We start from the raw sequence: 14409 nt of genomic DNA, 5'->3' as shown, positions 1-14409 counted from the left end.
TTTTATGCTTTGAAAATTGAAGATGTGGTATTTGAGATTCTTAATGAAAGATCATCAATTATAAAGTTGTATCAAAAAAGACATTTTATTTTCGAAGTGGTGGTTTTCATGGAAGGAATTGTACAGTCAGAACATACTATTCAAAGATTGCTGAATAAATTAATAGGAGACTTCAATTTTTTTTCTTTTCTGCAGAAAATCATTCTGCACCTCCAGATGTTACCACTTACACCTCCGAACACTCAATACAAGTAGAAAGGCCACAAGGTTCGACATCAAGGGTGGCTCCAAAATATGGAAATGCTGAACTTATGGAAACTGGTGATGGTATGTCTTGTAAAATGGAAGAAGGTAGGCATAGACTCCAGGAAGGAAAGTTTGGCCAGATAGACCATGCAGCAGAGGTATTCCAGTTCATTGATATCTACAGAAAAAAAAAAGCATCAATTAATTAATTTTTAAAAGACTTAGCAAGAATTCATAGTTCTACATGGAGGATGACCAGGAAAATCAAAAAGAAGAAGAGACAGATGTTTTATATCGGTGTAGGTTAGAAGAATTTTGGTGAAGCAGGATAACAGGTAGCTCCAGAGGTATCCAGAAGAATGAGCCATGGAAGTGTCTCTTTCTCATTAGGCTATTAGAATTTGACATAACAGGTCTTACCAATCGAAGAGAATATCTGTAGCTCAGGGTTGAACTGTGGAGTCCTTGGTGCTCTCTGAGCCTTGTCGTTTTCTTGCAGACGTTTCACTGCCAGACTAGGCAACATCTTCAGTGCAAAGATGGAGTGGGCCTTGCTCTCCAAGGCACTGAAGATGTTGCCTAGTCTGGCAATGAAACGTCTGCAAGAAAATAACAAGGCTCACAGAGCACCAAGGACTCCACGTAACAGGTCTTGCTGCTTCTAAGCCTATTAGAGGTGAAGTTTTTCTTGAAGAATTGGAACTTCTGGCCATTCTACTTGGGAAGGGCATTTATCCATCTATTTATCTTAAAATTGCCTAATCACAGTGAACTAGAGGGCTCTTGTGACTGGTTTTAGGTACGTGATGCAAAGGTCAAAACAACCCAAGATGATTTGCCATCTTGGACAGAGATTTTTTTAAAGTGTCTCTGCAGGAGTGTCAGACTGCTTCATGTATGCCGTTATTTAATCTGATTTTTAAAGCTTGAATTCAGATTGATATGCTTTTGTTCTCTACTTAGAATTGGTAGGCATAGCCAGCATTTTAACGCTTCTGTTTATTTTTTTTCTGCAGGAGTTCCAGTAAGCAGCAGAGTGTCTGCAAAAATTCAGCAACTTGTCAATACCCTAAAACGACCCAAGCGGCCGCCACTTCGGGAGTTCTTTGTGGATGACTTTGAAGAATTATTAGAAGGTAATATAGTTTGACTCTCATGCATGCATTTGCGGATGGGTTTGTAAAATTGCTCATTTCTTGTGCCAGAAAAAAAGTGCTATAGTAAGATTGCATAGAGTATTTATTCTGTTGGTGGTCCTCCTCCTCCTCCTCCTCCTCCTCCTCCTCCTCTTCTTCTTCCTCTTCTTCTTCTTCTTCTTCTTCTTCTTCTTCTTCTTCTTCTTCTTCTTCTTCTTCTTCTTCTTCTTCTTCTTCTTCATTTATCCATTGGATTATTTCCTGCCTTTCTCTGGTAGGGGCCTAAGGCAGCATAAGGAGACTGTGCCCTTATTTTCTCCTCCCCTTGTGAGGTAGAAGAGGCTGAGAGAGAGTAGACAATCCAAAGTCATCCACTGAGCCCTTTGATCAACTGAGGACTTGAACCCGAGTCTCTGTGGTTCAAATCCAGAACCTTAACCACAGCAGTTTGTTGTTTCTCTGTGGTGTCAAGATAGGTTGAAAGAAGCAGAGAGAATCTGACTGAAAATTAAGAGAGAATGGTTTCACATTTTTATGTATATCACTTGACTTCCCAGTTTTCTGAACATGTGATCATAGCAGATCATGTGAGCTGACCTTACTGTCTCAGGTGATACATTATTCTGAATATTGGTGTTCTGAACTGCCTCATTTACAGGTTACTATTTGATGATGTAGTTATAAAGAGCTGAATGTTCTCATATGAAATGGTGCACATATTTAATAATTCTCCTTTCCTTTGTTTATATTAGTTGGGAAGGAGGGCATTATGCACTGTTCTTTTGTAAACCATATCCATACCCACCAGCTTGAACCTCTGGATATCCATGAAGGACCTTTGAGGGGCAAATTAATCATCCAAATTGAGAAAGTCATGGTTACTGCAAATATTAAAATGGAAGAAGGAACAGGAATGAGAAAGGGCTTGCATGTAGCACATTCCCTATAATCCAATCATTGCTTGCTCTAACATCTCAAAAAGGCCAGAGATTTCTCTATAGCAGCTTTCCCCAAATGTGGGTGTCTTCAGATATGTGGACTTCACCTCCCAGAATTCTTGGCTGTGTTCACTGGCAAATTCTGGGAGTTGATGTCCACACATCTGGACAGGGCTGAAACTGGAGAAGATTGTTCTCCAGAATATTCTGAAATCAAATTCAGCATTTCTCTTGTTTTCAGATGATCTTTCAAAAGTAAATGTTTAGTTCTCTTTCTCTCTAGTTTAGCAGAGAATTAAATGAAGTAACACCCTCTCACATTTGTAAGTTCAACAGCCAGATCCAAACCAACCAAAGCCAGAAGGAGCTCAGATGCTGGCGATGCGTGGGGAGCAACTGGGTGTGGTTACGAATTGGCCTCCTTCACTTGAAGCAGCATTGCAACGATGGGGAACAATTTCCCCCAAAGCTCCTTGTTTAACCACTATGGATACCAATGGAAAACCACTATATATTCTCACTTACGGTCAGCAGTCTTTTTTTTTTCTTTTTGGGTAAAGAAATGTAATAGAATGCTGAAAATCATCTCATGTTTTTAATTGTTAAATATAGATATGATAATTTCTTAAGGGTCCCTCCTCCCAGGACAAATTATAGGTACACAGCTTGACTAAAATGAATGAAACTGATATGAAGGGTATAATTAATGGAGAAGGATATAACTGAATGGATGAGTTCATGTTCAGAATGTATGAAGTTCCATGGTCAACTAAGTGATCTCTATTTGTAGCAATAACAGGAAATAATCAGGGGAGCCCTGTTGTTTAGCGTTGATAGCATTCAGCAGAAATATTAGTTTGATTCCATATTGGCAGCTCCTCACTATCTTAAAGGCGGTTGGCTCTTCTCATGTTAATTTTCCTTTCAAGTGCAGGGTTTCCCTATAAACATTTTCCATTCCTGAAGTTACACACACATCTCTTGTGCATGTAACAGTGTTTATTCATGAGATTTATTGCCCTGGAAGAGTAGTCAATCTCAGATCACGGCTGTCCTTGCATTCTTGAAGAAGAGAGTTTTTACACTGCATACTCATTGCATACTGTTTTTTGTTTACGTATTTCAGTGCAGGGAACTGTTATACATCCGTCCTAAAATCCTCCTGCCTCTACTTAGTGTATGTTCCATCATTCTCAGTCTGAAACGTACACCTACCCACTGTGGTTCTGTAAGGGCCTATGCATTCAGGGGGGCTCAGTGCTATCAAGTGGGGGCGGTGCAGAGTGAATCAGATTAGAACAAGCCACCCACCTTTCAAACGCCGCTTGGTATCAGTGGGAAATACTTGCATACAATCCTGTCTTATAATTGCTATTTTTGTACATCGTAAGAGTATCAAAAGCACTCCATTATTGCAATGTATAAGCTGTGTGAAGTATATTGTCACGCTGAAAACATGTACAATTATTTGCAGCTGTTTTTTGTCAAATTCTGAACCAATATGCCTAGGTTTGGTAAGACTGTTCTGGCTTGCTGTGGCTAAGTTAGTGGTGTGTGGTGATGACAATCCTACTGTTCATGATACAATCCTGATTTTGTGGTTTGCTTTTCTCTTGGCATACCTCTCTGCCACAAGTTGACAGCCTTTACACTTAACTTATTCATGATTAATGGAGTAGTCCCTTGGCAAGAAGACTGCCAAGTCTATAAAAGCATCTATATCCATGTTTTCTAATGTCCCCCCCCCCCCGTCCCTGAACATACTTATTAATGGAACACTTCAGGGATGTATCCAATTGATTTTAAATGGAATCTTCTGCATACGGTAGTAAAGCGATGCCCACTTCAGAAATGCTTTGGACCTTGCACGGAAACGTGGAAAAAGTCAGGTTGCTCTGATGAATAGCAGAGATATGATATATGCACATGAGATAATGAAGCACTTCTTCTGAATCATGTTTGATGTATGTTTAGCCTTAATAAATACACTTAGGGAACCAGCCTTAAAACTAGTACAGTATATTCCCCTTTATTCTAAACCATTGTTTCTCATCCTTAGCAACTTTAAGATGTGTGGACTTCAACTCCAGAATTCCCCAGTGCAGCCCCACTGGCTGCAAGGTCCTTACCTGATCTAGTTCATTGTGTTGTGTGAATATTGAGTATGTCAGAGAATCCTTCCATTTAATCCTTCCATTAAAACTCTTCTCCCTAACCGTCTATGATGAATTACACCAGGATCAACCATATTTTCAAGTATTATGCAGTGCCATACAAATACATATATCTCCCTTTCAAAATAAAACTCACCAGAAATCTTACAAAATTGCTGAAACCTCATGAAGTTTAACATCTCAGCCCTTGTGTTCTTTCCTGAAATCTTATGAAAATTCAGGCTTTTTTAAAAATTAATTCTGCTAGTCTGTTGACACCTCTTGTGGTCCAGATACCACAAAGCCATTGCCCATATTATCCTGAAGCCTCATATTGCCATTGAACATGTTTTGTGTAAAGCTGCTTGTTTTTCTTTCGATACACTTTCCTTGGATGTATTTCTGTCTACACTTACATCACTATCTATATTTTAATTAAATCAATGGGATTCAGAATGAATTGCTTTCTTGTTTGTTTCCAAAATCCTGCTTGCAAATGCTTGATTTTTATTTTATAATTTTTTTGTCATATGCTCTGTCATTAACTACTGCAAATAAAAGGTTTCATCTAGAAAGCAATTACTGAGAAAAACAGTAATAGCTTTTTTCATTTGCCTATATGAACTTTTGTAATTGGCTTAAAGATGCTGATCTGTACTGGAGGCGACTAATGGCTTGGTTATAGCCTTGTATGGATTTGGGCCAAATGTTGCCCACACTCAAAATTGTCTGGACACAATCGATGAAAAACATTTTGCTCTGCGTCAAGCCATGCTGATACACAAGTTCTAGAAGAGCCTGCTCAGAAAAAGTCGACATTGATTGTGCCCTTTTTAAGTAGCCATGAGACTGTCGGGGTGAAGGTTTCAAAGAACAAAATCATCAGCTTTCCTAGGCACACTGAAACAGATCTGACTTGTTTGTGCTGACAAGACAGCAGCTACTAGTTGAATGCTGTAATACCAAGGGAAACTACTCCTGAACACTTGGCTAAAGATAGAAGTATGATCATGGTATGGTTCATCAATTTTTACCCTCTGAGTTCAGAAGTGTTCTGTACTTAGGGTTTTACATAACAAGGTATGCTTGTCCAAGATTGGGGACGGATTTGCACAGGATCCAACAAGGCAAATTGCATTTTGGATCTGTTTCTATGTTCTTTCAAAGGTCCAATATATGTACAAAGGACTCCATATGGTGTACTATCTTTAGTTTGGAGGATTGCTCTGCTATGGCTATGCATGATGTAAATGTGAGCTTCTGAGTATAAAAGCTAGACAGGTTTCATAAGAATGTATAAATATAATGAAAGCAAAACTGATTTTTAAACATGAATATCCAATCAGTTGACTTACTTTGTGAAAGAAAAACTCTTTGAGGTGGAATAAAGGAAGGAGTATTGGGTAGTTTTAAGATATGGCAGTCAGAGCCAACTTCACCTTAAGCAACAGGACCTTATTGCTGATGAAATGAAGTTGTTCTTAAAGTACAAACTTTTAAAAGATGTCTGTTTAAAATATGAAGCTTAGCAGCACAGTTAGATATTGTATCATGAAGATGCCCTGATCAGAATAAGCTCTAATATGGTTTTTATACAATTAGAGATTCCAACCTTTTTCTTTTTTGGGGCAAATGTATCTGTGAATTGTGTTCTGAACCATTTTGTTATAAAACTTAAATAGTCCGTGCCATATTAATACTATTTTTCTTTTTGATTAGGTAAACTTTGGACCCGTAGTATGAAAGTCGCTTATAACATACTGCATAAGTTGGGCACAAAGCAGGAACCAATGGTGCGGCCAGGAGACAGGGTAAGTGTGCCTTCGTACTATCTGACATAGACCCTTAAACCTCCCATAGATGAGATTGTCTGATCTTTGAACAGGTTATTCATGCACAATGGTTTATATTTTTGTGTTGTTGCATTCTATAAACCAGGATCACACAAAATCATTTGATTAACATGTCAAGGTTGCATTCCCAAAAAAGGGGAGGAAAATTAGAACTAAATTTAATTTCAGTGTCCTTAAATTAAATGAATTAAATACTGTTAATATGATTATTCCCCATGTAATCAATAATTTTTCATTTCTCACATTCAATATTACAATTTCATGGCAACCTTTGAAGGGGCTATAGAAGTTCACCCAGAACTGTCAAGGATCAGATAGAGACCTGAGGCCACAGAGTATACACCTGTGCTTCAGACAATTGCATCCCAATATTTACCCCAGATTTTTAAAAAAGTAGTTAATAGGCTGAAGAGAGTTTATTTATAACAGCCTATTTATGGTTAAAAATTATATGTCTCTCTTTCAAAACAGAAGCCGTTCATGTCACAATGGCCCCCTTGTATGAAGAACATTAGAACATGCTTGTCATGCAGATGAAATCAGTTTTGGAAATGAGACTGTGCGCGCCTGTGTATTCTGGGATATCACAGAAACAAAAGAGTTTTTGTGAAAAGGTCAGGCTTGAACAAGGGAATGTTACTAGCTAATTAATAAGATGTTCAGCACAATCAGTTAAAAATATTCCCACTTAAAAGCAGTAACTGTTGGCATTCAAGCATAATAACTTAAAGGAGGGCAGGCTACCACAAACTGGTGTTGGAGTGTGTGTTTGTGTGTGTGTGTGTGTGTGTGTGTGTGTGTGTATGTCCATGCATGGCAATTTTATCTTGTGATTTCTCTTCAGTCCCGAAGGGAGGGACACATCTCAGTCACAGCACTTCCATATCTTCCAGGTCTTCTGTCAAATATGAGAGGCTCATCCCATGTCCTTGAGAAGACACAGTTTCTCATCTCTCTGTTAGGCTGAGTGAGTTTTGTCCACCCAGCATTTTTATTCCAAATCCCTGTTAAGGCTTTTTCCTCCTTCAATGAGATTTTTTCCCCTTAATATATGAAAACCTTATGACCCTTGCCATAGCATTTCCAAATTTTTCTTGATTTAAATTTTTTTTAATATAGTGAATGATTTTGCATATTGTGATGTGAGTGATCTTTGCCCATAACATTTCAAGTTGTCTTCATGCAGAAATTCAGAACACCTTATGCAGTATCTATTAGATAAATATCCATAAAAAGCTCTGTGCAAAGCTTTTTAAGGCTACACAGACCTCCAATGTTAGAGCTTCCAGTCTACAACCCTGTTACATTTCTGCCAGCAAGACAGAGACCATTTTTTATTTTTTTCCTCTCCCTGACCTCGAGGGTGAGGGAATTAATCTATACCACAGTGTTTCTCAACCTTGCAATTTTAAGATGTGTGGACTTCAACTCCCAGAATTCTCCAGCCAGCATGGCTGGCTAGGGAATTCTGGGAACTGAAGTCCACACATCCTAAAATTGCCAAGGTTGAGAAACACTACTATACCAGGTCCAGAGTTGATAATGTGCATCTCTCCTATCTGTCCCAGCATGAATATCTCTCTCTCTCTCTCTCTCACACACACACACACACCTCATATCGAAGCTCTTACCCTGGAAATTACTGGCCCTACAAGTTTCTTTGAAAGCCAGAAAAAGACATCTGAGGTCAGATCTCCCCTCTGAGGCCAGATCTCTCATTCCACTCTTACAGACAGAAATCTGATATATCTTATGGTTCCTGGCACAGGTCTGTAGGATTGCAGCGTAGGGTTCTCCGTTTGTTGTTCTTTATTTGTTTAGTCACTTCCGACTCTTCGTGACTTAATGGACCAGTCTATGCCAAAGCTTCCTGTCGGTCATCAACACCCCCAGCTCCCCCAGGGACGAGTCTGTCACCTCTAGAATATCATCCATCCACCTTGCCCTTGGTCGGCCCCTCTTCCTTTTGCCCTCCACTCTCCCTAGCATCAGCATCTTCTCCAGGGTGTCCTGTCTTCTCATTATGTGGCCAAAGTATTTCAGTTTTGCCTTTGATATCATTCCCTCAAGTGAGCAGTCTGACTTTATTTCCTGGAGGATGGACTGGTTTGATCTTCTTGCAGTCCAAGGCACTCTCAGAATTTTCCTCCAACACCACAGTTCCAAAGCATCGATCTTCCTTCGCTCAGCCTTCCTTATGGTCCAGCTCTCGCAGCCATATGTTACTATGGGGAACAGCATTGCTTTAACTATGTGGACCTTTGTTGTCAGTGTGATGTCTCTGCTCTTAACTATTTTATCGAGATTTGTCATTGCTCTTCTCCCAAGGATTAAGCGTCTTCTGATTTCCTGACTGCAGTCAGCATCTGCAGTAATCTTTGCACCTAGAAACACAAAGTCTTTCACTGCTTCTACATTTTCTCCCTCTATTTGCCAGTTATCAATCAAGCTGGTTGCCATAATCTTGGTTTTTTTGAGGTTTAGTTGCAAACCAGCTTTTGCACTTCCTTCTTTCACCTTCATCATAAGGCTCCTCAGTTCCTCTTTGCTTTCAGCCATCAAAGTGGTATCATCTGCATATCTGAGATTGTTAATGTTTCTTCCAGCGATTTTAACTCCAGCCTTGGATTCCTCAAGCCCAGCATGTCGCATGATGTGTTCTGCGTACAAGTTGAATAGGTAGGGTGAGAGTATACAGCCCTGCCGTACTCCTTTCCCAATCTTAAACCAGTCCGTTGTTCCGTGGTCTGTTCTTACTGTTGCTACTTGGTCGTTATACAGATTCTTCAGGAGGCATACAAGATGACTTGGTATCCCCATACCACTAAGAACTTGCCACAACTTGTTATGGTCCACACAGTCAAAGGCTTTAGAATAGTCAATAAAACAGAAAAAGATGTTTTTCTGAAACTCCCTGGCTTTTTCCATTATCCATTGGATATTGGCAATTTGGTCCCTAGTTCCTCTGCCTTTTCTAAACCCAGCTTGTACATCTGGCATTTCTTGCTCCATGAATTGCTGAAGTCTACTTTGCAGGATCTTGAGCATTACCTTACTGGCATGTGAAATGAGTGCCACTGTTGGATAGTTTGAACATTCTTTAGTGTTTCCCTTTTTTGGTATGGGGATATAAGTTGATTTTTTCCAGTCTGATGGCCATTCTTGTGTTTTCCAAATTTGCTGGCATATAGCATGCATTACCTTGACAGCATCATCTCGCAAGATTTTGAACAGTTCAGCTGGGATGCTGTCGTCTCCTGCTGCCTTGTTATTAGCAATGCTTCTTAAGGCCCATTCAACCTCACTCTTCAGGATGTCTGGCTCTAGCTCACTGACCTCACCGTCAAAGCTATCCCCGATATCGTTATCCTTCCTATACAGGTCTTCCGTATATTCTTGCTACCTTTGCTTGATCTCTTCTTCTTCTGTTAGGTCCTTGCCATCTTTGTTTTTGATCATACCCATTTTTGCCTGGAATTTACCTCTGATGTTTCTAATTTTCTGGAAGAGGTCTCTTGTCCTTCCTATTCTATTGTCTTCTTCCACTTCCACGCCTTGCTTGTTTAAAAATAATTCCTTATCTCTTCTGGCTAACCTCTGGAATTTTGCATTTAATTGGGCATATCTCCCCCTATCACTGTTGCCTTTTGCTTTCCTTCTTTCTTGGGCTACTTCTAGTGTCTCAGCAGACAGCCATTTTGCCTTCTTGGTTTTCTCTTTCTTTGGGATGTATTTTGTTGCCGCCTCTTGAACAATGTTGCGGACTTCTGTCCAGAGTTCTTCCAGGACCCTATCTACTAAGTCCAGTCCCTTAAATCTATTCTTCACCTCCACTGCGTATTCCTTAGGAATATTAGTGAGCTCATATCTAGCTGATCTGTGGGTCTTCCCTAATCTCTTTAGTCTGATCCTAAATTGTGCAAGAAGAAGTTCATGATCTGAACTACAGTCAGCTCCAGGTCTTGTTTTTACCGACTGTATAGATGTCCGCCGACCTTTGGCTGCAAAGGATGTAGTCAATCTGGTTTCAGTGTTGTCCATCTGGGGAAGTCCATGTATAAAGCCGTCTCTTAGGTTGCTGGAAGAGAGTGTTTGTTATGCACATTGAGTTGTCTTGGCAAAATTCTATCAGCCTATGTCCTGCTCCGTTTTGTTCACCCAGGCCATGCTTACCTGTAATTCCAGGTGTCATTTGACTGCCCACCTTAGCATTCCAGTCTCCCGTGATGAAAATAACATCTCTTTTAGGCGTGTTGTCCAGTAGGTGCTGCAGATCCTCATAGAACTGCTCTACTTCAGCTTCTTCAGCATCTGTGGTTGGGGCGTATATTTGGATCACTGTGATGTTAGATGGCTTGCCCTGAATTTGAATTGAGATCATTCTATCGTTTTTTGGATTGTATCCAAGCACTGCTTTAGCCACTTGACTATTAATTATGAAGGCTACTCCATTTCTTCTGTGGTCCTCTTGTCCACAGTAGTAGATCTGGTGGTCATTTGATGTGAAGTGGCCCATTCCAGTCCATTTCAGTTCACTGACGCCCAGAATGTCTATCTTTAATCTTGACATCTCACCAATAACCACATCCAATTTGCCCTGGCTCATAGATCTTACATTCCAGGTTCCAATGGTGTGTTGATCCTTAGAACATCGGATTCGCCGTTCACCACCAGCACCGTCGGCCGCTAGCCGTCCTTTCGGCTTTGAGCTAGCTGCGTCATCACGTCTGGGGCTAGTTGAGCTCATCCTCTGTTCCTCCCCAGTAGCATTTTGACCATCTTCCGACCTGGGGGTCTCATCTTCCGACGGTATACCGACATATCTCTGGTTGTACTGATCCATTGAGTTTTCACGGCAAGAATACTGGGGTGGGTTGCCATTACCTTCCCCAGGGATCGCATTTAGTCTGACCTCTCTGTCATGACCTTCCCGTCTCGGGTGGCCCTTCACGGTTTAGCTCATGGCATCATTGAGGTGCTCAAGCTCCAGCACCACGACAAGGTAACAATCCTTTGCTGAAGAGGGTTCTCCGTAGATATGTATTTAAAAAGAGTGATATGGAAAGTCTATATCAAGGTTTTTCAAACTGTGTTCCACGAATCCACCAAAACTTAATGGAGTTCCGTGAGAAACGAAGTTCAGTGGATGAAAAAAAAAATCACTGTCACTACAGATCTTGATCGGGAGTTGGGTGGGTTTGACAGATTCCATGGTTTAAAGAAGTTTAAAAACTACTGGTCTATATGATATGCAAGCAAGATAAAAGAATTTTTAAGAATTGCTTGTCCAGTGAAGTATATTTTTTGCTCATCACACCTAAACGTTTATAAAGGCCAACTCCATATACTTCCCTCAAGAGATATGCCACCCTGTTGTGTTATGGAAACCCTGTTCCTTATTCTGTCTTTTCACAAGCATTTAACTGAGAGCAGACATTGTCTTTCTGGTCTCCATCTGTGAAACACTGGGCTGAAGAATTCTCATTGTTCCTCCAGTTTCATGGCCAAATCTATCTCCGTCCCTGCTATTTATTCACCAACCCGTTTTCTCTCTCTCCATCCATTTTGTGCTTTTCCTTTTCATGTATTGCTTCTGATGCGGATTTCTTCATGTCCCTTCTTGTTCATCCAAGTCACTATGATGGCAGTACTTTAAGGATTCCTTTCTACTTTTCATTTACATACCTGGTGGTTTTTTTCCCATGAAGCTGCAAATTGGATCTGCAAATTGGATCAGCAGTCAGAATAATCAAAGCTGCTGTTCACCACAAGGGAAGAAACCCCTACAACTGGCACGAAATACAGAAACATTGGTGGGGAGCAGCACTAACCATTGCCCCTCCATTCTGACAGCCGCAGTCTGTGCTTGTGCTACTGAGTGTTGTGGGTTTTTTCTCAGTGTTCTAGAGAGTTGTCCTGTTCACATGATGTGTAATTCCCCATGTGCAAAAATGTTCTCCTGGAACTTGTCAAGTCTTGTGTTCGGTTTTTAAGTAGTCTCAGCCTTTTTACAGCTGATTCTTCAGTTGAGTTTGCATAAGAATATTCATTATTACTTGGCACTGAAACATTTTATTAAGAAAATGGTACCTTCTGTTGGAGAAGATGCTTAACTTTTACAGCCTCTTTTCTGAAGATTGGAAAGGAGCTACAGTCTAAACAGAGTGAGAAGGAATAAAACATAAAACTGAAGAGGCTTAAAAAAAGATAACCTACATTTCTACTTGCTTAACTGAAGATGGGTCTGTTGTTAATACCAGAGGATGTTAATGAAACTCCACAGAAACAAATTTAAACTTTTAAACTATACTTTGGGGAGTGCTTCTCTAAATGGTGGCAAGTGAATCTCCCAAATGAATGAAAAGAAACAGCTTAAATTAGATTAGTGGACTCTTGTATATATTCTCTGGTTTAACCTCTTCCTAATCGCCTCTCTTGCTACTTGGCCTTTTGTGCCTTCACTAATAAGACTTTCCCCCCTTTTCTTTTTTGCCTTAAGCTGTTTGACTTCAGAGCACTCCCTATGTCAGTTCAGGCCCTACAGAAATGATTTCTTTCTTTCTTGTTTTCATAAGTGATCGTGAAGAATTAAACTAAAGAGACTTTGGGCAGATGTTGAATTTAAATCATTGTCTGCTTTGGCATTTGGCCAAGCTGTGTCTACAGAATCTTTCATCTTGATTTATGACAGTGCTGAAGACTCTAAATCATTTCCATAGTGGGCTGAAGCAGCATGCAGAATAGATAAGTCAAGGAAAGTTATGAAATTGACATTTCAGCTAGACATTTTCTTTCTCTGCATCCTGCCTGCTCTTTCTCAGACTGCTGTCTATTTCGGTGAATCTCTTGCCTAACACTTGATTTGGAATTGTTATTTTATCCTCTAGAGTGTTACGGGGGAGGCTGTACTATATATATCTACTAATGCATAGAGGTTTAAATTCTTCGATATAAGTGATTCCTGGTATAACATTTTGGACCTTTCTTTGACTATGTACTAAGTTGCTTAAACAACTTTTCCATTTTTGGGCAAAAATATTGCACTAATCTGACCAGTGCACACATCTCTTCACATATTAAAGACTTTTCAAAAGCTGGCAATAAATGAAGCTGCAATAAATAAAGTAACAGATGGAGATCCATGCTTTGCATGAAGCTTCACATGGGTAGTGGCAGGAAGGCAGTAGAAGACTCCATCCTGAGAATTAGAATGACAACGTAATGAACAGCATTTAGCCATGACCTCGACAGAAAGTTCTTGCAGCAGAATCCTCCAGAAAACAGATTGCAGAAAATAGTGCTATCACTTTATTGTTATTTGAGAATCATTATCCAAAGAAGGCGATCCCTTTCTTGAAGGAATATATAGCATCACTGCATGACTATGCAAGGTTTTAGCCTCTTTTCTGTTAAAGCTTTTTTTGCTGAAATGAAATGTCAGGAGAAGAGGAATATGTAGAAATGCAGTTTGAAAGTGATCAACAGGAACCAGAAAAATGAGATGCAGCATTTCTTTCTTTCCTTTTAATGAGGGAACGGAAAATAAAACAGATTTGCAACCAGGAGAGCAGCCTTTCTGTTTGTTTTTGTTCTTTTTTTATGAGACTGACTAGAAGCCTGATTTTCAGCAAATATCAAAAACTAATAACAAAACATAAGAGCGTCCTCCAGTAATTGTAGTTTTCCACTAAACACTTTATTCATGTGGCATTTGAAAAGTGATCAGAATGAAAGGTGGGTATAAGATGAAACTAAAATGGGTTACAGTTAGGCTTACTTAAAAGTCAATTTATGTCTCTTTCAGTTTCTTGGTAGAAATAGGATTGAAATAAGGATTTACATACATTTCATTTTAAGTTCCAATTAACTTTACATAGGACCATGTAGAAGCTGATCAGTAAGAGCAAAATCTTTAAAGGATCATTCCTACTAGAAGCAGTTTGGCTTCATAAAATCCCATTCCTTTGGTTACCATTATTGGTTTCTCTAGGGGTGTTTACTCGGTAAAGGGATAGGCAAGCAGTGCTGATGTTGCTGAACTACCATTTACTGATTTATTTATCACATTGGAATATCACCTGTT

The 14409-nt window shown here is 39.7% G+C and overlaps 1 protein-coding gene across 5 annotated transcripts in view; it reads left to right on the top strand.

Moving 5' to 3' along the window:
* The window catches only part of DIP2C (disco interacting protein 2 homolog C), a 258599-nt gene that overhangs the window by 180850 nt on the left and 63340 nt on the right, over positions 1-14409 (top strand). For all 5 annotated transcript variants that reach the window (XR_010067928.1, XM_063303406.1, XM_063303405.1 and 2 more), the window contains 4 exons: positions 196-327; positions 1263-1382; positions 2649-2846; positions 6193-6284. Coding sequence is in view for 4 of the 5 variants with exons in the window: in XM_063303406.1 (XP_063159476.1) it covers positions 196-327; positions 1263-1382; positions 2649-2846; positions 6193-6284 (542 nt within the window). In the remaining variant the exon portion in view is untranslated. The remainder of the gene's footprint in view (positions 1-195; positions 328-1262; positions 1383-2648; positions 2847-6192; positions 6285-14409) is intronic.

This window comes from Candoia aspera, chromosome 4 (assembly GCF_035149785.1).
Source record: "Candoia aspera isolate rCanAsp1 chromosome 4, rCanAsp1.hap2, whole genome shotgun sequence".
NCBI lineage: Eukaryota > Metazoa > Chordata > Lepidosauria > Squamata > Boidae > Candoia > Candoia aspera.
Note: the sequence above shows the minus strand (reverse complement) of the source record. Positions and strands in the feature narration are given on the sequence as shown.